Source organism: Ornithorhynchus anatinus, chromosome 6, assembly GCF_004115215.2.
Source record: "Ornithorhynchus anatinus isolate Pmale09 chromosome 6, mOrnAna1.pri.v4, whole genome shotgun sequence".
Taxonomy (NCBI): domain Eukaryota; kingdom Metazoa; phylum Chordata; class Mammalia; order Monotremata; family Ornithorhynchidae; genus Ornithorhynchus; species Ornithorhynchus anatinus.
In genome coordinates this window covers 17678430-17701358 of record NC_041733.1, presented here as the reverse complement: position 1 = coordinate 17701358, position 22929 = coordinate 17678430, and the positions used below count along the sequence as shown (strand labels likewise).

Here is a 22929-nt window from a genome sequence, read left to right as displayed (position 1 = left end):
CTTCCATACACACACTCACTCTTCCCCCAAATCATTCATTCAATAGTATTTATTGAGCGCTTACTATGTGCAGAGCACTGTACTAAGCGCTTGGGATGAACAAGTCGGCAACAGATAGAGACAGTCCCTGCCGTTTGACGGGCTTACAGTCTAATCGGGGGAGACGGACAGACAAGAACAATGGCAACTAAACAGCGTCAAGGGGAAGAACATCTCGTAAAAACAATGGCAACTAAATAGAATCAAGGCGATGTACAATTCATTAACAAAATAAATAGGGTAACGAAAATATATACAGTTGAGTGGACGAGTACAGTGCTGTGGGGATGGGAAGGGAGAGGTGGAGGAGCAGAGGGAAAAGGGGAAAATGAGGCTTTAGCTGCGGAGAGGTAAAGGGGGATGGCAGAGGGATAGAGGGGGAAGAGGAGCTCAGTCTGGGAAGGCCTCTTGGAGGAGGTGATTTTTAAGTAAGGTTTTGAAGAGGGAAAGAGAATCAGTTTGGCGGAGGTGAGGAGGGAGGGCGTTCCAGGACCGCGGGAGGACGTGACCCAGGGTCGACGGCGGGATAGGCCGAGACCGAGGGACGGCGAGGAGGTGGGCGGCGGAGGAGCGGAGCGTGCGGGTGGGCGGTTAGAAAGAGAGAAGGGAGGAGAGGTAGGAAGGGGCAAGGTGATGGAGAGCCTCGAAGCCTAGAGTGAGGAGTTTTTGTTTGGAGCGGAGGTCGATAGGCAACCACTGGAGTTGTTTAAGAAGGGGAGTGACATGCCCAGATCGTTTCTGCAGGAAGATGAGCCGGGCAGCGGAGTGAAGAATAGACCGGAGCGGGGCGAGAGAGGAGGAAGGGAGGTCAGAGAGAAGGCTGACACAGTAGTCTAGCCGGGATATAACGAGAGCCCGTAATAGTAAGGTAGCCGTTTGGGTGGAGAGGAAAGGGCGGATCTTGGCGAAATCACAGAATCAATGATCCGGAAAGTAAGTTTGCGACCATCTGGTGTAACCCTCTGCCTTCAGAGAGCTGTTATGCAAAGCAGCAGTTCAGATTGTACTCGATCTGGTTAACTTGTATATTTCCCAGCGCTTAGCAAGGTGTTTGGAACGAAGTCAGCATTTACTAAATCTCTTAAATTAGGGTCATAATTCAGCATTCTCTTTACTTTTGAAGAAACTTTTGAGTTGGTCTCAAATGATAAACTCCTTGAGTTATGGAAATGTGTGTCTTCTTACTGATGCGCTCTCAATCAACCAATCAGTTGGTTTTTATTTATCTATTTTTTATGGTATTTATTGTTCATTTTTATGTTCTTTATGGTATTTTTTAAGTCCTTACTATGTGTCAAGCACTGTTTTAGGCACTGAGGTAGATACAAGATAGGCAGGGCACAGTCCATCCCACAGTCTAAGGAGGAGGGAGAAAGAGTAAATCCCCATTTTACAGATGAGGTAACTGAGATCCAGAGAAGTGAAGTGACATGTCCAGGGTCACACAACAGGTATGTGGCAGAGCCGGGATTAGAACCCAGCTCCTTCTGACACCCAGGCCCGTGCTTTATCCACTAAGCTGCGCTGCTTCTCTGGGTTCTAATCCTGGCTCCTCCACTTAGTGGCTCTGTGACTTTGGGCAAGTCACTTCACTTCTCTGGGCCTCAATTCACTCATCTGCAAAACAGGGATTTAATACCTGCTGTCCCTCCTCCTTAGACTGTGAGCTCCATGTGGGACCTGATGATCTTGTATCACCCCAGTGCTTAGTACAGTGCTTAACACATACTAAGCATTTAACAAGTACTACATTTATTATGACGCCATATTGGAAGAACTCTAGTCTACTAATTGAGAATGATTTTCCTTGAGATCAGTCAGTCAATCAGTGGTATTTTTTGAACACTTACTATGTGCAGAATGCTGTGCTAAGTGCTTGGAAGAGTACAGAATTAATAGATATGTCCTCTGCCCAAGACGAGGATACAGTCTAGAGATTCATGGAAAGCAGCGTTGCTTAGTGGAAAGAGCACGGGCTTGGGAGTCGGAGGTCATGAGTTCAAATTCCGGCTATGCCATTTGTCAGCTGTGTGACTGTGGGCAAGTCACTTAACTTCTCTGTGCCTCAGTTACCTCATCTGTAAAATGGGGATTAAGACTGTGAGCCTCACGTGGGACAATCTGATTACTCTGTATCTACCCCAGTGCTTAGAACAGTGCTCTGCACATAGTAAGCACTTAACAAATACCAACATTATTATTATTGTTAGTTACTCCCTATCAGGAGTCAATAGAAAGCAAACAAATCTGGGTCCAGAAATACAGTCTTGTTGGAAACACACAGTTCAAGAAGGAAAGTGAAGCAGCTTTGCCTAGTAGAAAGAGCACATGACTAGGAATCAGTCAGAGGACCCGGCTTCTAATCCCTGCTCCTCCACTTGCTTGTTGTGTGATCTTGTTAATTCTCTTCTCTGTGCTTCCGTTTCCTCAGCTGTAAAATGGGGATTTTACACCTGTTCTCCCTCCTACTTAGACTGTGAGTCCCATTTTGAACAGGGACCATATCCAACCTGACTGATTTGTATCTACCCCGGTGCGAAGAACAGTCCTTGACACACTGCTAGAGCTTAGCAAATAGCAAAAAAAAAAAAATAGTGTTGAAGGAGGCACAGACTGGTTCTTTGGATATTTTCCTTTGTTTTTAGTAAAGCAGGAGTCCCGTGAAAATCAGGAAAAATGAATGCTAGCAAAGGGTCTCTCTTTCATTGTAATTCCCTTCCTACCCTCGACTCCGCAGTGTGACACTGAAGTATCTGAGGCTCCATTGCCAGTAAATAAATGGAAAAGGGCAATCTCATCAGAAATCTTCACAAGCTCACGGAGTCCTCCCTCCTTCCCACGGCTGTCACTGTTCCCGTGGGAATGGGCTTGGCCGGAGCAGGATAAGAGACCTTAAAATAATCAGCTTGGTCTTTTGAGGGATGATTGGTTTAGAGCATTTTCTTGTACTTTACCTGTTCCACATCCATTTCAAGCAGCCTAAAGCTCAGATTGCTATCTGCATTATTATTATTATTATTATTTTTATTATTATTATTACTTTTTAATTTCAGCTGCACCTACTGGTGAAGAGCCGGAAGGGCTGTTTTTAATCGTCACCTTAAGATTTTTGAAGAGTTTTGGGGTTGTGTGGGTGTGCGTTCTGGGCAAAGGAGAGTGATACCTGCTTTTCTCCATTTATCGAAGCGCTAAATATCGTGGAACAGGTGTGGGGAGAATAGGATTGATGCCTGACCGTATGTCTCACGGAACATAGTATCATTCCGATGAAATGACCAGGACTATGCAGACATGCCCGGTAAACGAGAAGCCGTTTTCCGTAGTCTCCATTCCCTGATGGCCACTTTGGCCAGCAATAAACCAGGTGCACTAGGTCGGCATTGCAAAAGTCCTTGGCACATCGTGACCAATCACGAACCTCCTCCTTTGCTGCAATGTCACTCTCACCCTGTAGCGATCCCAAGAGAAGATAACATTAGTGAAGCGGCGTGGAATAGTGGCAAGAACACGGGCCTGAGAGTCAGAAGGACCTGGGTTCCGATCCCGGCTCCGTCTCTGAACTGCTGTGTGACCCTGGGCAAGTCACTTAATGTCTCCGTGCCTCAGTTCCCTCATCTGCAAAATGAGGATCCAGTACCGGTTCTCCCTGCTACTTAGACTGTGAGCACCATGTGGGTCTTGATTATCTTGTGTCTACCCCAGGGCAGAGTACAGTGTTCGACACGTAGTAAGCGTTTAACAAATGCCACAATTATTATTATTATGGTTGTTATCTTGGCTGTGAGCGGCTGGGTGGGATGGTCGGTGAATTTCCAGTTATCGAGAATCCCAATCAGAATATTCAGGTCCTTCCTCGCTTCAGAAGTCCGTTACGGGCAAGTAATGTGTCTGCTAATTCTGTAGTATTGTACTCTCCCAAGTGCTCCGTACAGTGCTCTGCGCATAGTAAGTGCTCAATAAATACCAACGATTGAATCCACTCTCCCCTCTCACTCACCTGCTCCTGAGCCATTTTTTGTGGAATTCCACACAGTCATTCCAGGCTGTTTCGCTCCTTCCTCACGCCCCGCTCCCCGACCGCCAGCTGCCACGGAGTAATGAAATAGTTCTGGGACTCGGCTGCAGCAACCAGCCCGGGACCTAAGAGAACTACAGACACTTGGTAGCCCCAGCTCGGAGATCAGTCCAGCAGAGCGGGTCGGGAGCAAGGTGGGCCCGATGCGGCTAACTGAATTTGGGCTTGGTTGTTGGGGTAGCAGCAGTAGCATCCAGACCAGAATAATACTACTAACAATAGAAATTATTATGGCATTTGTTAAACACTCATTATGTGCCAGGCACTGTACTAAGCACTGGAGTAGATCCGAGCAAATCGGGTTGGACCCAGTCCCTGTCCCACGTGGGGCTCACAGTCTCAATCCCCATTTTACAGATGAGGTAACTGAGGCTCAGAGAAGTAAAGTGACTTGCCTAAGGTCACACAGCAGACAAATGGCAGAGCTGGGATTAGAACCCATGACCTTCTGACTCCCAGGCCTTACTGGGGAGCACGCGGGATGGGCGAGGAAGAATACCTATTAGAACAGATAATTGAGAGCGGGTTTTATCCCGGGTTTCCTCAGATCGATATGTGTTATCTAGTCACTTGCCTCAAGGGCCCTCGATGCCATAAACAAGCACCTGTCTTCTGGGGCAAGAAGGATGATGACGGCTGTGGGTCTGAGCCCGCTGTCTTGGTGGGAAGAAGGGAGGCGGCAGAGAAGGTTTTTGTCTGATAGTTACTCCTGCCTCCCCTTGGTTCTCTCCATAACTGTAAAGGGGAGAGCTTCCCTCCTCCCCACCCCTCGCTTCCCCCAAACCCGGCCCTCAGCCCAGGCGCCAGCTGTTTCCACAGCCGAGGTTTTTTCCTAAACGTCTCGGAGGCTCATGGGAAAGCTGCCATATGTCTGCTGCGGTGGCAGCTGACGTCCCATCCCGGAGAATATAGCCCAGAGCGTCCAGCGGACACCGCGTTCTCATGGGGACCCTCTGAGGGTCCTGTCGATCCTCCCCTCCTCCTCCCAAACAGCTCTACGGCCTCCAGGGACTATGAACCTCTGGAGGGGTCTCCTCCCCTATTCGAGCTTGATCCCCACCCATCCTAGGCATGGAGCACCGGACAGTCTCTCGACGTTCCAATGTACATATGCTACAACCTCCCGCATCCCCCCTAACACAGCGTATCTGAGAACGGTGGCTAAACTGGAGAATAAACGGGCTTATTTCTGAGACGTTTGAACTCTGAGAACGGAATTAGTCACAGCAGAAATTCTCGTGGTCGGGATTTCCCGTCGGACTGCCTCTGGACTCGGCAATGGTATCTGTGGTACGACTCTACAGCAGCTGCCACTTCTTGGGAGGAAAAAAAAAAAAGCAACGCTCTGATGTGTATCATGCCGGTCCAGCAGATTGCCATTTCTGAGATGAATCCAAGAGAGGAGGCTCCTGCCAATTAAAATAATCGTGATTTCCACCAGGGAAATGCTGCTCCAATTTTACGGGAGATGTCCGAATTAAGCAACCGCTTCCCTCTCTCTGTGGCTGAGCAGGGTTGTCCTGCAAGGCCACGTGTCCCTTTTGAATCAGAAATCAAACCGCTGGATGAAAGTTGCCAACGTGCTTTGATGTATATTGATGCGCTCTTCTCTCTTTCAGGGTCGCCATGGCAACTGCATCCTCTCAAGTTCTGATACCAGATATCAATTTTAATGACGCCTTTGAAAACTTTGCTTTAGATTTTTCCAGGGAAAAGAAACTGCTGGAGGGGTTAGATTACCTAACAGGTATGGGAAATATCATCGATTTTTTCTTCAAAACTCTGCTTTTTGAGTTGTCTTCAATCTAAATGACCAGAATAACCATACGTACTTTATAAGAGGCTCCTCCTGACAGAAGAACTCACTCAATAAATGATGCAGGTGAGGTGACCCTGCTGTTAAGACGACTTTGCTTTAGTTCACCCGAGTGGAGGAAGTGGATTTTTCTGAGGCTGTGCCAGTTCAGAGGCCTCGTCCTTAGAGCGCCTCAGAGAGAACCCTTGTCCAGACTACATCATGACCGAGAGGTGGTCAGCGTATGGGAGGAGGAATATGAGAAATCAGAGGTGATCTTATTCCCCAAGGTCCGCCAGGTCTAGCTCGATTCGGGTGGTGAATGGGATGAAAAGTCTCAGGTCCAACCGATGTTCAAATCCAAAAGGCTGATTCCCTGTCGGTGTGTTTTTTGTTTTTTTCCTGGTCTTCCTCTGCAGCCCCCAACCCGCCTTCCGTCCGCGAGGAGCTATGTACGGCTTCTCACGACACCATCACCGTCCACTGGATCTCCGAGGATGAGTTCAGCGTCGGCTCCTATGAGCTTCAGTACACCATCTTCACCGGCCAGGCTAACTTCATCAGTAAGTGAAGCCCTGACCCCTAGCTGCATTCCCGGGCAACCACAGAGCCTGGGCTCAGCTGCGACCAGTCAAGTCACTCGCTCTCACATTCCCCATTGCTCGGTGCTCAGCGTGACCGAGTCGGGTTCCAATTTCCTGGGCGCAGAAAGCGTCCGCCTCGGCGTGAAACACAACAGAAAAACGTGATGGGTTTTTGCCAGACCGCTAGGTGCATCAATGGATCTGATATTCTTGCCGGTGAACGACGGGGGAGATTTGTCCCCGGTTTGTTACTTGGACGGTTTGCAGGCGAGGCTCGGCGTTCGTTTTTTTTCCACTGGGATCATGTCTTCGCATCGGCCACTTTCCCATCCTTCCCTTCCCCTCGGCGGTGTGGCCGAGATGCTTGAAATATCGTCCTCCAGTCCGGTGGCTACGGTGACTCCAGGGTTCCCATGAGAAGCTCAGAGGTTGGATCTGTGGTTCCTGATTCTAAAAGGCTGGTCCTACCTCAGAGCTTCTGTTTTTTCCCTATGGTATTTAAGCGCTTACTATGGGGTGCTGGGGTAGATAGGAGCTTAATCAGGATCGACATGGAGCCGGCAGTCTTTATTCCCATTTTACCTATGAGGTAACTGGGGCACAGAGAAGTGAAGTGACTTGTCCAAGGTCACACAGCAGACAAGTGGCAGATCTGGGATTAGAATCCAGGCCCTTCTGACTCTCAATCCTGTGCTTTATCCATGCTGCTTCTCTGCCCTCCTCGAGGGCAAGGATTTTCTTAATAATGTTGATATTTGTTAAGCGCTTACTATGTGCAGAGCACTGTTCTAAGCGCTGGGGGAGATACAGGTGATCAGGTCGTCCCACGTGAGGTTCACAGTTAATCCCCATTTTACAGATGAGGTAACTGAGGCACAGAGAAGTTAAGTGACTTGCCCACAGTCACACAGCTGACAAGTGACAGAGCCGGGAGTCGAACCCATGACCTCTGACTCCGAAGCCCAGGCTCTTTCCACTGAGCCATGTTGTATCGTACTCTCCCAAGCACTTAGTACAGTGCCCTGCAACCATTAAGCACTTAATAAATACCAATGACTGATTGCTGGACGCTGCCCCTGCTCACCTGGTCAGTTAGCAACATGTTTGTCTCATGCACATTCATACCCAAACCGGATCTTCTACCAAAAAAAAGTGATTTTTTTTTTTTTTTAAAAAAACCCCACACACCTTATCATTCAAGACCAAATGGGTAGCTAGAACTGAGGAGTGAATGAAGAAAGAGCTCATATCCGGGGTTAGTAATCTAGATGATTGAGGACGAGTCAGAAAATCTTTGAAGGAGAGCTTTTTTGACTCCATCCTTTTAGGTCCATAATTGAATTATTTTGTGCTTTGGGAAGTGTCTGATAATCATCAGTTCAATGAAGCGTTTGAAGTAATAAAAGATCCAATCTGTCTTCAGAGTTGGTCATTCAGGGAGTTCTTAAATTGCTCGGGTACAACAACCAGTTCAGACATTCCCCTGCAATTGTACAAACCGGAGGAAACTGGTTGTTTCAACTTCACGTCACAAGTGAAATTCGACTTATTTACCTCTCAGCAATAGCTAGTAAAATATCTAGAGAATCGGTTTTAAATAATTATCCTGTTGTGCTACAGTAGGATTCCTTGATGGTCCTGGAATTAAAGAAACATCAAGTCAGCTTTGCAAAAGGATTTCTGAAATCGTTAGGTCTACATGAGAGTGAGCCCTTCTCCCTTTAGCCACCAAACCCTCTCCGTCTTTCCGTCTGTCCCCATCTTCAGTGATAAGATGGGAGAAAGCATTGGTTTCCTCCCACCCTCCATTTAGGTAACAAATCGGCTCCTTGCCACCTACTCCCTCCGACTTCCGTACTTGTGTAGATTTGTGCAGAGAAGCAGTGTGGTCTAGTGGAAAGAGCAGGGACCTAAGAATCAGAGGTCCTGGCTTCCAGCCCCCCCTCCGTCACTCGCCTCTTGGGTGACCTTGGGCAAGTCAACTTCTGTGCCTCAGTTTGCTCAACAAGTTAAGTGGAGATAGAACTACCTGTTTCCCCAGTGTACTAGACGGTGAGCCCCAGGTGGGGCAGAGGTTGTGTCCATTCTGGGATTGTCTCTTTCTGTTGCCAAATTGTACATTCCAAGTGCTTAGTACAGTGCTCTGCACATAGCGCTCAATAAATACTATTGAATGAATGAATGTTTATTGCACGTCTGCCCTAGTGTTTAGCATGGTGTTCACCTCTAGTAGTGATTAATAATACTAAGCCAATGATTATTAATACTAAGTGTATAATAAATTCTGCCATCACTGTCATCATCATCAGAAGCAGCGTAGTATACAAGCTTTGGGCATTTCAGGCTAAGGTTGCCCAATTTGCCAGACTCCTTTTGTTGAGGTGCGTTTTGGCTTGCCAATCCTTCCTCATTTTAAGTGGGATGCCTGGGAGTTTACACTGGGTGATAAAAACAACTTAGGGATCTGAATAAGAGGAGGGAGGTGATATGGAGGATGAGAAGCAGCATGGCCTAGTGGAGAGAGTATGGGCTTGGGAGTCTGAAGGACCTGAGTTCTATTCCTGGCTCCACCACTTGTCTGCTGTGTGACCTTGGGTGGGTCACGTCACGTCTCTGGGCCTCATTTACCTCATCTGTAAAATGGGGATTAAGACACGAACTCCATTTGGGACGTGGACTGTGTCCAACCCGATTAACATATATTTACCCCAGTGCTTTGTATAGTGCCTGGCTCATAGTGAGTGCTTAACAAATACCGTTAAAAAGAGAGAAGTGAAGAGATAAGATATCCAGGAGAGGTAGGGATGCCAGGAAGAGGAGCAGTCATTTTGAGGATAAATGTTGGACGTATTTAGCTGCACAGAGAGACACCGCCCAGCAGTAAAAGGCAGGAAAGTGGAAAAGGCACAATGGAAGCATAATTCATTTTGGTTTAATTTGAAGCATCACTCTTTGCAATTTAAACGGGAATCTAGAAGAAAAGAACTACTGATAGAAGATTGAAATATCAAAAAAACAAAACACAAAACCACAGCACACATGCTTCGTATGGAGATGGTGGGATTTCTTAGCCGGGCCCAGAAGAATTCTCATCTTCCCATTTTCCTGCAAAATGAACATGCAAAGAATGTTAAAGAAAGTGTGAGGCAGGCAGGTGTTTTTCTGAGAGAGAGACAAACATATGGGAATGACATGGCTAAAGATTTAAGCATCGTCGTGTGTCTCCCACACTCCTTTTAATGAAATTCTTTTCAAAGTGACAATATCCATCCCTATATTTTACTTTGTCAGTGTCCTCCTGCGTTGACCTCATGAAATAAAATAAGCATTACTAATAGCATTACTAATACGGTCTCAAGACTGTAAGTTCCTTTTGGGCAGGTTATGTGTCCACTCGGTCGTATTTATTGGGCGCTTACTGAGTGCAAAGCACTGTACTAAGCACTTGGGTGAGTACAATACAAAAAACAGACACACAACGAGCCCACAGTCTACCAACTCTGTTGTCTTGTAATCTCCCAAGAGGTTAGTACAGTGCTCTGCACTCAGTAAGTGCTCAATAAATGACATTGATAGCAAAATAAACCTTCTACCCAAGATTTGGTGGAACTCTGTCTTTCAATTTATACCCAGTGGGTATATCTGTACCCTTGATGGTGACTTCTAAAATGAGCAAGTTCCATTTCATGTTTCTTAGTTTGGTATGAATCCGTTTTAATAAAGAAGAAAAGGCAGACTTGGGTTCCACGTGGAAAGGGACAAGGACTTGGGCTTGGGCTACGTTCCCAAGGGGAGCTTTTGGACAAAATAATTTGTAAGCTCCTCAAGGGTGGGGACTTTGTCTTCCACCTTCCACCTAGTTCAGGGTTCTACATGCATTTTTAGACTGTGAACCCGTCATTGGGCAGGGATTGTCTCTATCTGTTGCCAAATTGTACATTCCAAGCGCTTAGTATAGTGCTCTGCACATAGTAAGCGCTCAATAAATACTATTGAATGAATGCTCAATAAATCTTGATGATGATGCTGGTTAGGCCCAAATTAAAGTATTGCCTGCCTGGTTCTTCCACCGCCCAAACTGCCACTCTTAGGTCCTGGAACCTCCCTCTAGACTGTCAGCTCATGGTGGGCAGGGAACGTGTCTATTAACTCTGTTGCACTGTACTCTTCCAAGCACTAACTAGGGTGTTCTGCACCCAGTAAGCGCTCAGTAAATGTCATTGATCGATTGATCCCTCCCTCAGCTAGATTTTTGGGCCCTGGAGGTCAGGGATCATGCCTACTAACTATGTTATACTCTCCATAGTGCTTGGTACAGTGCTCTGCCCAGAGTACACACTCAATAAATACCACTGATTGACTGATGGACTGTGGCCCTTCTGATCAAGCAAAAGCATGATTAGATAAGGAGAAGCAGCGGGGCTCAGTGGAAAGAACCCGGGCTTGGGAGTCAGAGGTCGTGGGTTCTGATCCCAGCTCCGCCACTAGTCAGCTGTGTGACCTTGGCAAGTCACTTAACTTCTCTGTGCCTCATTGACCTCATCTGTAAAATGAGGATGAAGACCGTGAGCCCTACATGAGACAACCTGATTGCCTTGTATCTATCCCAGCACTTAGAACAGTGCTTGGCACATAGTAAGCACTTAACAAATACCAACATTTATGGGGGAAGCAGCGTAGCTCAGTGGAAAGAGCCCGGGCTTGAGAGTCAGAGGTCATTGGTTCTAAAACCAGCTCTGCCACTTGTCAGCTCTGTGACTTTGGGCAAGTCACTTAACTTTTGTTTGCCTCAGTTCCCTCACCTGTAAAATGGGGTTTAAGATTGTGAGCCCTATGTAGGACAGGGATTGGTGTCCATACTGCTTAGCTTATATCTACCCCAGTGCTTATAAGCTCGTCTCTAGACTCCAAGTTTGTTTTGGGCAGGGGATGTTTCTGTTAATTACGTTGCATCCTCCTAAGTGCTTAGTACAGTGTTCTGCACACAGTAAGCACTTAATAAATATGATTGACTGACTACAGTGTCTGGTACAGAGTGAGTGCTTAACACATACCATTAAAAGAAATACTAAAATGGGATCAATCCTGCCAGCGTGTCCAAACCAGCGAGCCGGGCACACGGGTGTCGATGGGGCAGGTGCACGAGGACCGCATGCTCGCTCGCTCTTGCATGCGCTCTCTGTCTCTCTCTCTCTCGGTCTTGGCTTTAATGGCACAGCTCCCACACCTGGAACTCATTAACAGCCCTCCAAGGCAGCTCTAATGACAGCAGGGTCAGCATCCAGTGCAAATCAACACTGAAGCGTTCCACTCAAGGCAGCCCACAATACCCTTTGCTTTGTTTAGCTTGGATTTCACATTACATCCTGGGGTTGTTTTGTTTTGTTTTGTTTTTTAATCTTTCTGAAATCCCGGAAGTGGAAGAATTTTATTCATGAGTTTCATTCTCTCTCTCTCACCCATCTCTGCATTTCTTTCTTTCTCTTCCCCATCTCCCTCTCCCCACCTCTCGTGTGCTCTCTCTTCAATAAGACCCTCTCCCCATCCAAAGCCTTTACTGAAGGCCCACTTCCTCCGAGAGGCCTTCCGTGATTGAGCCCTCTTTTCCTTTTCTTCCACTCCCTTTTGCATCGCCTTGACTTGACTCTTTATTCATCCCCCATCCCAGCTCCACAGCACTTTTGTACATATCCATAATTTTATCTTTTTAGATTCGCGTTCCTACCCCCCTGGACTGTATGCTCGTTGTGGGCAGGGAATGTGTCTGTTATATTGTACTCTTCCTAGCGCTTAGTATGGTGCTCTGCACACAGTGAGCGCTCAATAAATACACTGATTGACTCTCTCTCTGTCTCTCTCCTCATCCTCTGTCTGCCTCTGTCTCATCTTCTCTTCCTTCCTCCCTTTTCTTGGCCATTCTGTGGATTGAAACCTGACTGGGAAGAAAGGGAAAATGAACACAATTTTTCAGCAGTCTGCTTCTCTGTTTTTGTATTTGGAGCATGTTTCATTTTCCGTGAAGCTCAGGAAAGAAGTGACAGAATTTCCTCAGGAGTCAGTGGGGAGGAAATGGGTGCAGGGAAGGAGGAAATGACCGGCTCTTCCTCCTTTGGATTATGGGGGCTTGAGGGGGAAGAGGGGGCAATCAGTCTTGAAGCCTTTATCTGAAAGGACCGGGAGAAACTCTTCTCTCCTGTGTTCCCCCAACAACACATCTCTCCATCCCAAGCCCAAGGCTAGAATCAAGTTTGCTCAGGATGAGAAACACATCACCTTTGATGTCGGTCTGAGCTGTGCTGAGCTCAAAATCCTGCTGCTCCTTTCGTGTTTAGCATCAACTTTGGTATTTCTGTCCACCTTCCTTTACGGGTCTGTCACCACCACCCTCCCCTTGGTCCTTAGATTTGTCCCTTGGAGACCGGGGGCCATGTCCATGTCTCATCCATGGATTTCATTCAAGCATTCATTCAATAATATTCATTGAGCACTTACTCTGTGCAGAGCACTGTACTAAGTGTTTAGGCGAGTTCAATTTAACAATAAACAGACACAGTCCCTGCCCACAACGATCTGACGGTCTAGAGGGGGAGACAGATATTAATATAAATAAATAAATCACAGATTACAGTACATATGTGCCGTGGGGCTGCGAGGGGGGATGAATAAAGGGAGCAAGTCAGAATGATGCAGAAGGGAGAGGGAGAAAAGGAAAAGAGGGCTTAGTCAAGATCTCTTGGAAGAGATGTGCCTTCAACAAGGCTTTGCCCGAGGGACAGAAATTGTCTGTGGGATTTGAGGAGGGGGGGGCGTTCCAGGCCAGAGGCGGGATGTGGGCAAGGTCTCGGCAGCGAGATAGACAAGATCGAGGCACGGTGAGAAGGTTAGCGTTAGAGGACTGAACTGTGCGGCTGGGTTATGGTAGAAGAGTAGTGAGGTGTGGAGTGCTTTGAAGCCAATGGTGAGGAGTTTTTGTCTGATGCGGAGGTGGATGGGCTTTCTTTCCCAGTGCTTGGCACGTAGCGAGCACTTAAGAAACATTCCCCTGACTAATCCACCTCCCCAGCCGGTGATGCGCTCGTGTCTCTCCTCTCGCTCCACTGCTGCTTCTTAGTTATCCCGTTCCTCTCTGATGCATTGTGTCTCTCCACGCTGCAGGCCTATACAGCTCTATGGACAGTTGGATGATCGTTCCCAACATCAAGCAGAACCATTACACGGTGCACGGACTGCAGAGCGGGACCCGCTACATCTTCCTAGTCAAGGCCATAAACCAAGCTGGCAGCAGGAACAGCGAGCCTGCCCGCCTGAAAACCAACAGTATGTCCTAGAAGGCTGGGGGGAGGGGATGGTGTTGGCGGGGGGAAGAGGTGGAAGTGGCAGGTGGGTGACTGGACATTCACTCATTCAAACAATTGCGTTTATTGGGCACTTACAATTTCTTGGTCATTCTGTGGATTGAAACCTGACTGGGAAGGAAGGAAAAATGAACACAATTCTTCAGCCGACTGCTTCTCTGTTTTTGTATTTGGAGCAGGTTTCATTTTCCGTTTCAGTTCAGAGTACTGTACTAAGGTCTTGGGAGAGCACAATATAAGGATAAACAAACACATTCCCCGCCCCTAATGAGTGTACAGTCTAGAAGGGGAGACAGACATCAATAGAAATAAATAAATGACAGATATGGACATAAGTGTTGTGGGGCTGGAAGAGGGGAATAAAGGGAGCAAGTCAGGATGACGCAGGAGGGCGTGTGGGAGAAGAGGAAAGGAGGGCTTAGTCTGGGAAGGCGTCTTGGAGATGTGCCTTCAGTAAGGTCACCGAGTCCTCAACGGCAATGAGAAAATCCTTCTCAAACCTGGATGGGATCAGTAGGGATGGACAGGGCCTCTCTCCAGTGCATCATTGAACCCCTCGCTCCGTTTTGAGCTAAGAAAGGTGGACATCCCAGAGGAGGAAAGGACAAAACCCATCCACTCCCTTCCCCTACCCTCCTGGTGGCACTTGAATTTTCTTTATCAGAAGGAGCATTTGTAGACACCCACTTGGTGCAAAGCAAGGCACTTGGGAAGTGCAGAATAACTGTGCCATGTTCCCTGCCTACAGGAGCCTACACTCTTAACAGGGGAAGCACACAGAAAAGGGAATGGCTGGCCGCTGGACCGGGTGCTTGGAAGCCTAAAGTAGTTGGGGCCTTCTAGCAGTGCTTGTGGCCCAGAAGATCAATCAGTCAGTCAGTGGTATTTATTGAGCACTTACTGTGTGGTGTCTGTTGAGCACTTAACTGTGTGCCAGGCACTGTACTAAGCACTGGGGTGGATGCAAGCAGATCGGGTTGGACACGGACCCTGTCCCACGTGGGGCTCATAGTCTCAATCCCCGTTTTACAGATGAGGTAAGGAGGCACGGAGAAGTGAAGTGACTAGCCCAAGGTCACAAAGCAGATAAGTGTTAGAGAAGGGATTAGAATCCATGATCTTCTGACTCCCAGACCAGTGTGCTATTCACTATGCCATGTTGCTTCTCAAAGCAATTGGGTGCAACAGAGTGTGATACAACAGAGTTGGTAGACATGTTCCTTGCCCATAATGAGCTTACAGTCTAGAAGGGGAGAAAGACATTAATATAAATAGACTGTAAATTCCCTCTAGAGCAAAGAATGTATATGTTGTTGTGTTGTACTCTTCCAAGTGCTTAGTACAGTGCTCTGCTCATAGTAAGTGCTCAATAAATACAATTCATTGATTGAATAATTGACAATATCTAATTTATAGATATGTACATGAGTGCTGTAGGGTGAATACCAAATGCCCAAAGGTCACAGATTCAAGAGCATAGGTGATCCAGAAGTAAGAGGGAGCTGGGGGAAAGAGGGCTTAATCAGGGAAGGCTTCTTGGAGGAGATGAGACCTTAAGATCAATTGATCAGTCAATCAATGAGTGGTATTAATTGAGCACTTACTATGTGCATAGTAAACCTGGCTCTGCCACTTATCGGCTGTGGGTCCTTGGGCAAGTCATTTCACTTCTCTGTGCCTCAGTTACCTCCTGTGTAAAATGGGGATTATGACTGTGAGCCCCATGTGGGACAGGGACTGTGTCCGACTCAGTTTGCTTGTGTTCCCCTCACAGTGCTTAGTTCAGTGCCTGGCAGATAGAAAGCGCTTAACAAATACAATTATTATTATTACTAATATTATATATTAGTTGCTTGGGAAAGTACAATTCAGTGGAGTTGGTGGACCCAATCCCTGCCCGCAAAGAGCTTACAGTACAGAGGGAGACAGATACTAAAATAAATTACAGGTAGGGAAATAGAGTGGAAGAATCTTTACGTAACTACTGTGGGGCTGAGGGGAGTATCATAGTGCTTTAGGGGTACCTAGCCAAAGGCATAATTGACTCAGCGGGGAAGGCAGATAAGCAAAATAAAGGGCTTAATCTGGAAAGGCCTCTTGAAGGAGTCGTGATTTTAGGAACAAAGAACCTTTTCTAGGCTGGTATTTCCAGTTCAGAGAAACAGAGCATTAGCAAAGCAAGCAGGAGTCGTGCACTTAGTACAGTGCCTGGCACATAGTAAGCGCTTAACAAATGCCATAAAAAAAAAGGTATGGTAAAAATGTTTCCACATCCCGAGGGATGGTTGGCGAGCATTTAGATGAGCTCCTTGAGGGCAGAGAGCATATCTACCTGCTCTGTTGTACTCTCCCGAGCACTTAGCACAGTGCTCTGACACAGAGGTATATATTGAGCACTCACTGTACTCAGAGCACTGTAGTAAGCCCTTGGGAGAGTACAGTGCAATAGAGTTGGTAGACATCATCCCTGCCTACAAGAAGTTTTCAGTCTAGTGGATCGACGGTTACAGGCGCTTGGTCTCGCTGTGGTTTGTAGAACACTCTGGGGTCCCTTTGCTGTTTCTGGAATTTTCAGGCCACTGTTTATGAAGACAATTTATTTTGTGAATTAAATTCTACCCGGGGATGGTTGGGTCAGCCACATTTTCTCCCTGCAGTGTCTCACGGTCTGTGGGAATCGATTTCTTTTGCCAAAAGATATTTTAGTTCCCCCGGCCTTTGGTCTGGTAAAGGAGTTCTCTCCCCGGGATATTCTCAAACATCCTAAAACACTTCTCTTTCTTGCTTCTAAGAATTGGCCGAAGTAGTCTGTTTTCAGCTGAACCAGCAAATTCCCCTTGGATCTTCAGCTGAACTGGCGGCCCTCGAAGACCGCGTGACCTTTGGCAAGTCACAACTCCTCAGTGTGTGTTACCTCATCTGTAAAGTGGGGATTAAATACCTGTTCTCTCTCCCTCGAAGACTGGGAGCCCCTTGTGGGGCCGGGATTGAGTCCGATCTGATTGCATCGTTTCTACCCCACCACTTAGTACGGTGCCTGGCACATAATAAGCGTTGAACAGATTCCCAAATTATTTCCAAGACATCTTTTCTTTAGTTCATTCTCTTCGTTTCCTTCCAACAAGGGGAATTACGTTGTTGTTTTTTAAATGGTATTTGTTTAGCGCTAACTATGTGCCAGGCACTGTTGTAAGTGCTGGGGTAGATACAAGGTAATCAGGTTGGACACGGTCCGTGTCCCTCATAGGGTCAAATTCTTAGCCCCCGTTTTACAGATGAGGCAACTGATGCCCCAAGAAGCGAAGTGACTTGCCCAAGGTCCCACAACAGATGAGTGGCAGAGCTGGCATTAGACACAGGTCCTCTTGACTCCCAGGCCTGAGCTTTAACCATGAGGCCACACTACCTCACTGGAATTTGTTTCCAGAATTATTTTGCAAACTAAAACTTCTGTCCCACTCCCTTGTTTGAGCAACACACACCCCGGCCTGGTGCCTCTCTGTGGCTGTCTGAAACAGAGCCACCGGGGTTACAAACCCGAGCACCCAATCTCTATCGCCTAGCAACATTGGACATTGGGATGTCTGAACTGGGGGGGGATTTTTTTTCCATGTTTTTGGCAGGCCAGCCCTTTAAGCTCGACCCCAAGCTGACTCACAAGAAGCTGAAGATCTCCAACGATGGGTTGCAGATGGAGAAGGACGAGAGTTCCCTGAAGAAGAGTCACACGCCGGAGAGGTTCAGCGGCACCGGGTGCTACGGGGCAGCGGGGAACGTCTTCATCGACAGCGGATGCCACTACTGGGAGGTCGTCGTGGGCTCTTCCACGTGGTGAGTGGAGAGATTGATAGAGATAATCCTCCCTGGGGGCCGGGTCGGGGAGCTGGCCTCCTGGTGTCTTGGCCCCGGGGACCCGGGCCTGCCTTAGAAGAGTGTCCCGCACTGCAAGTCGCTTGACTTCTCTGTGCCTCAATTACCTCATCTGTTTGTCTGTCTTGTGGCCTTGAGCAGGTCACTTTGCTTCTCTGTGCCTCAGTTTCCTCAACTGTAAAATGGGGATTAAAACTGTGCGCCCCATGTGGGACAGGGACTGGATCCTACTGAATTATCTCATATCTTTCCCAGTGCTTAGAACAGTGCTTGACACAAAGCACTTAACAAGTATCATTATAATAATAATTATTATTATCACTATTATCATTAATAAAATGGGGAATAAGACTGTGAGTCCCTTGTGGGACAGGGACTGGATCCAAACTGGATTACCTAATATTTACCCATGTGAGAAGCAGCGTGGCTCAGTGGAAAGAGCTTGGGCTTTGGAGTCAGAGGTCATGGGTTCGACCCCCGGTTCTGCCACTCGTCAGCTCTGTGACTGTGGGCAAGTCACTTCACTTCTCTGTGCCTCAGTTACCTCATCTGTAAAATGGGGATTAACTGTGAGCCTCACGTGGGACGACCTGATGACTCTATATCTCCCCCAGCGCTTAGAACAGTGCTCTGCACATAGTAAGCGCTTAACAAATACCAACATTAATTAAATACCGTTATTATTATTATTACTATTATAGGTTGGGGGGCGGGGTTATTAGCAACAGCTAAGTCTGCCTTACAGCACGTATGTACATGCTCATAATTTATATGACCGTCTCCCCCTCTAGACTGTAAACTCGCTGTGGGCGAGGAACGTATCTACCACCTCTTACTATATTCTTCTATTGTACTCTCCCAAGTGCTTTGTACAGTGCTTAGCACCCCATAAACGCTCAAAAAATTCAATTGGTTGATTATAATACCACTAGGGGTGTGTCCAGATAGAAGCCCAACCTGGTGTTAACTCCGTGGATCTCTCGGAATCTCTGACACCCTGATTTTTCTCCAGTGCCCGCCTCCTCTCATTTTAGTTGGCAGATAATAAGCGTGATATGTGTTCAGCATTTACTCTGTGTCAAGCATTGTGCTTCGTGCTGGGTAGAGACATTACAATCACGGGACTCAGAGGCTCAGGGAATGGTTCGCTAATCCCCATTTAATAAATGAGGACAAGGAAGCCTAGACAAGTGAGCTGACCTCCCAAGGTCACACAGCTCATGGGATCTCCTGGGGTCTTTCTATACGTTGATTCATTCGTCCATTCAATTGCTTACTTGGGGAGCGCTTACTTGGGGAGAAGCGGCATAACTTAGTGGATGGAGCACAGGGCTGGGAGTCAGCTGGTCATGGGTTCTGATCCAGGCTCCTCCACTTGTCTGCTGTGTGGCCTTGGGAAAGTCACTTCCCTTCTCCATGCCTTAGTTCCCTCATCTGTAAAATGGGGATTAAGACTGTGAGCCCCATATAGCAGGGACTGTGTCCAACCTGATTTCCTTGTATCCACCCCATCGCTTAGTACAGTGCCTGGCACATGGTAAGTGCTCAGCAAATACCTCTATTATTAGTGGCAGGAATAAGTTTTCAAGTGCAATAATACAGTGCAGTTCACAAACATTTGGCTCATACAGACCACCCACTTTGGAGACATGAAACATCAAGAAAATTTGCTAGTGAGCCAGCCAGATTCTGGAGTCAGAGAACCTTGTTTCTAATCCTGGCTCTGCCACTTGCCAGGGGTGTGACCTCGAGCAAGTCACTTTAGGTCTCTGTCCTTCAGTTTCCTCATCTGTAAATGAGTATCCGGGACCCGTTCTTCCTCCTATTTAGACCATAAGCCTTATGTGGGACGGGGACCGTGTCTGAACCACTGATCTTGTATCTACTCCGGTGCCTAGTAAAGTGCTTGGAACATACTAAGTGGTCAATAAATATTATGATTACTTTAACTATTATTGTTATTATTAATAGAAGCAGCATGGCACAGTGGATAAAGCACAGGCCTGGGAGGCAGAGGTCATGGGTTTTAATCCAGGCTCCACCACTTGTCTGTTGTGTGACATCGGGCGAGTCACTTCACGTGCCTCAGTTACCTCATCTTTAAAATGGGGATTGAGACTGTAAGCCCCGTGTGGGACAGGAACTGTGTCCAATCCAATTACCTTGTATCCACCCCAGCGCTTAGTACAGTGCCTGGCACATAGTAAGCTCTTAACAAATACCTCAGCTATTATTAGTAGTGAAGCGGCATGGCCTAGTGGCAAGAGCATGCATAGTAAGCGCTTAACAAATACTTTTATCATTATTATTATTATTAATAATAATTTCTGCCAGTTTTTGAGCATTAAAAGATTGCCAATCTGGAGGGGAGGGAAATCCAAATATAATTCTCTCTAAAATATTCTTACGCCAGATTGGTGAGGGCGTTATTTTAAAGGCTGTGCTATTCTTTAATTGGCAAAAGGCTGACAATACAGTGAACAGGAGTTTTCATCTCCAGATATTACAGAACTATTGGTTTTTTTTTAATCTCTCCAGTACAGAGCCTCAGGGACTGAATAAAAGAAAGCCTTTTATAGTGTAACAAGCTGAAAGCCCTAAAGGAAATTGATTAGAATTCAAAAGTGGTTATTTTCCCCAACCTTATGCCTTGGGAAGAGATAAAATGCACCAGGCCTATGCATTTACATCTGAAATAACATAAGAGTGAGAACCTTAATACTTTGCTTCCAAATTCAATTGTTTTTTATTCTAGGCTATCAGCAGAGCTTTTTAGTAAAACTGGGAATTACTTTATCATCTCCCCATTCCCACTTTCAGGACCTTTCTGGGCATGAAGTCTAATGAAGACCACATTGCCTCAAGCATAGAGTCTGTCCGTATAGTCCTTTATGTGCGAAATCTGTTCTGTAGGATAGTTTGCTAAGGGATTCTGAGCCTACGTTAGGCAAAGTGAAGTAAAGACTTCTTTATTTTTCTGCTAAATCTTAGATTTGTGGACAAAACTAGAGAAGCAGTGTGGAAAGATCAGGGGCCTGGGAGTCAGAGGACCTGGGTTCTAATCCAGATCCACCATTTGCCTGGTGTGTGACCTTGGGCAACTCACTAACTTTTCTGTGCCTCAGTTTCCTCATTTGCAAAAATGGGCATTAAATTCTACTCCTTCCTGCCTAGACTGTGAGACCTATGTGGGGCAGGATGGACTGATGGACTTGAATCTGTTGCAGTGCTTAGAACATTTCTTGACACATAGTAAATGCTTAACAAATACCATTATTGGGATTATTATTATTGATATTAGCAAACCTTTTAAAAATTGTCTTAATGTTGTTCTCCATGTTTCCTATGGAAACCGAGCTGGATTTACTCTAGTAAAGTATCTGGATAATTACGCCTTAATAGATTGCATCCTCTTTATCTGGATATTTCAGATGTCTCCCCATCCTGGGTCACACTGCAGCCCTCTCCGCAACTCTCCAGTTTTATGAACTAGTTTGCAGCGGTGCCAACTTTTCATTTTGAAAGCCGGGAAAACCTGGGAGCAAACTTTCATGAAGTTGAACTCTAATGGGCACCCAGTGAGGGTTTGGCTCTAGGCGTGGTCTCCAACTGGTCCTAGAGCCCATTGCAAGGGGAACTGGCCCATCATCTGGTTTTATACCCAACATTCCATTTTTCAGTTGTCCCATCCCCAACCCGGTTCTGATTTGGCACCAGATAGCTGAATATCATTTTTTAAAAAATTTCTAATGTCGAGCCTTCATGTATTGCAGCTCCTCTCACCAGAGGAGGGGGACACCAAAGCCCTGGAGCAATTGGGAGGTTCAGGGTTCCCCAGAAAAGCTCTCTAATCCAGGCTGAATTGAGCAGATTTCCACAAAATGGCAGCCATATGACATCACGAGGGATCTAGTTCGTGGAGGGTCATCCCAAGCCACTCTGACGTGATCTTACTGTTGTCCTTTCACCGCCTTTTTCCATTCTTACCCCTTTTCCCTACTTGAGCCATGACCAGGGTGGTGCTGATGATGGTGCTCGCACTCACACCCCTCTCCTTGCTCTGTCCCTCAGGTATGCAGTTGGTGTTGCCTACAAGTCTGCCCCGAAGAACGAATGGATCGGCAAGAACGCCTCGTCGTGGGTCTTCTCCCGTTGCAATAATAACTTTGTGGTGAGACACAACAACAAAGAGATGCTAGTAGACGTTCACCCTCAGATGAAGCGTCTCGGGGTCCTCCTGGATTACGACAACAACACGTTGTCATTTTATGACCCGGCAAATTCTCTCCACCTTCACACTTTCGACATTTCCTTCATCCTCCCTGTGTGTCCCACGTTTACGATCTGGAACAAATCCTTGATGATCCTGTCAGGCTTGCCTGCCCCAGATTTCATAGACTATCCAGAGCAGCAGGAGTGCAACTGCAGGCCGCAGGAGTCCCCTTACGTATCAGGGATGAAAGCCTGCCACTAAGGAGAGCACATCTCGTTGGTGACACTCCGGGGACAGAGTCGAGAGAAGTCTGGCATTGGCTAGTGAGGCTGCAATCTTTCTGGGACTTCTGCATGGCTAAACCGGGAAGCGATTCCTGTAGCCGAACGTATTCCGCTGTGTGATTTCTTTCCTCTGAACCTCTAAACTGCTCCCTTCTTAAACAAACTTCAGCTAATTTTTAAGAAAGAGAATGAACTAAATAAAATCCTTTGAAAGCAACACAAATAACTACATCATAGGTTGAATTGGGGTGCAAAAGATGCTTGGGATAAACTTTCGGTTAGGAGCTTGAGTTTCTCTGAACAAATTGTAATCTGGGTTACGTGGGTTTTCTCTCAAGCCAGAGGAGAAGAGAATTTGGGTTCAGGTCTGCTTTTATTGGTTCAAAATGTGGAATGGAGTATCAACTGGTTCCCCACTAGCTGAGGTATAAGAATGATGGGAAAAGGGAGGAGGGCAGTGGAAATTCTAGGAAGAGATTGTTGAAAGAGATTCCACACAGGGCTGGTGAGTCAGGGGTCTGAGAAGGACTCTTTCCTGTCCCCAGTCATGGAAGGATTTGAATCCTTGACTCAGTGGAATTATAAATAATATCAACTCTTAAACAAAACGCAGTATCAGATGCCAGTGAGTCTTTACAAAGCACAGTATAGATTATTTATAAGGGGGGGAAATGGAATGAATTTTATATTGTCTCATTTGAAAAGGAAACTTAT

General features: G+C 46.7%; 1 protein-coding gene across 2 annotated transcripts in view; it reads left to right on the top strand.

Annotated features, from left to right (window-relative positions):
- Window positions 1–22438, top strand: part of MID2 (midline 2) — a 234751-nt gene extending 212313 nt beyond the window's left edge. For both annotated transcript variants that reach the window (XM_029067940.2, XM_029067941.2), the window contains 5 exons: window positions 5734–5861; window positions 6329–6472; window positions 13649–13810; window positions 17472–17679; window positions 21790–22438. In XM_029067940.2, the coding sequence (XP_028923773.1) occupies window positions 5734–5861; window positions 6329–6472; window positions 13649–13810; window positions 17472–17679; window positions 21790–22192 (1045 nt within the window). In that variant the 3' untranslated portion in view covers window positions 22193–22438. The remainder of the gene's footprint in view (window positions 1–5733; window positions 5862–6328; window positions 6473–13648; window positions 13811–17471; window positions 17680–21789) is intronic.
- Window positions 22439–22929: the final 491 nt, after the last annotated feature.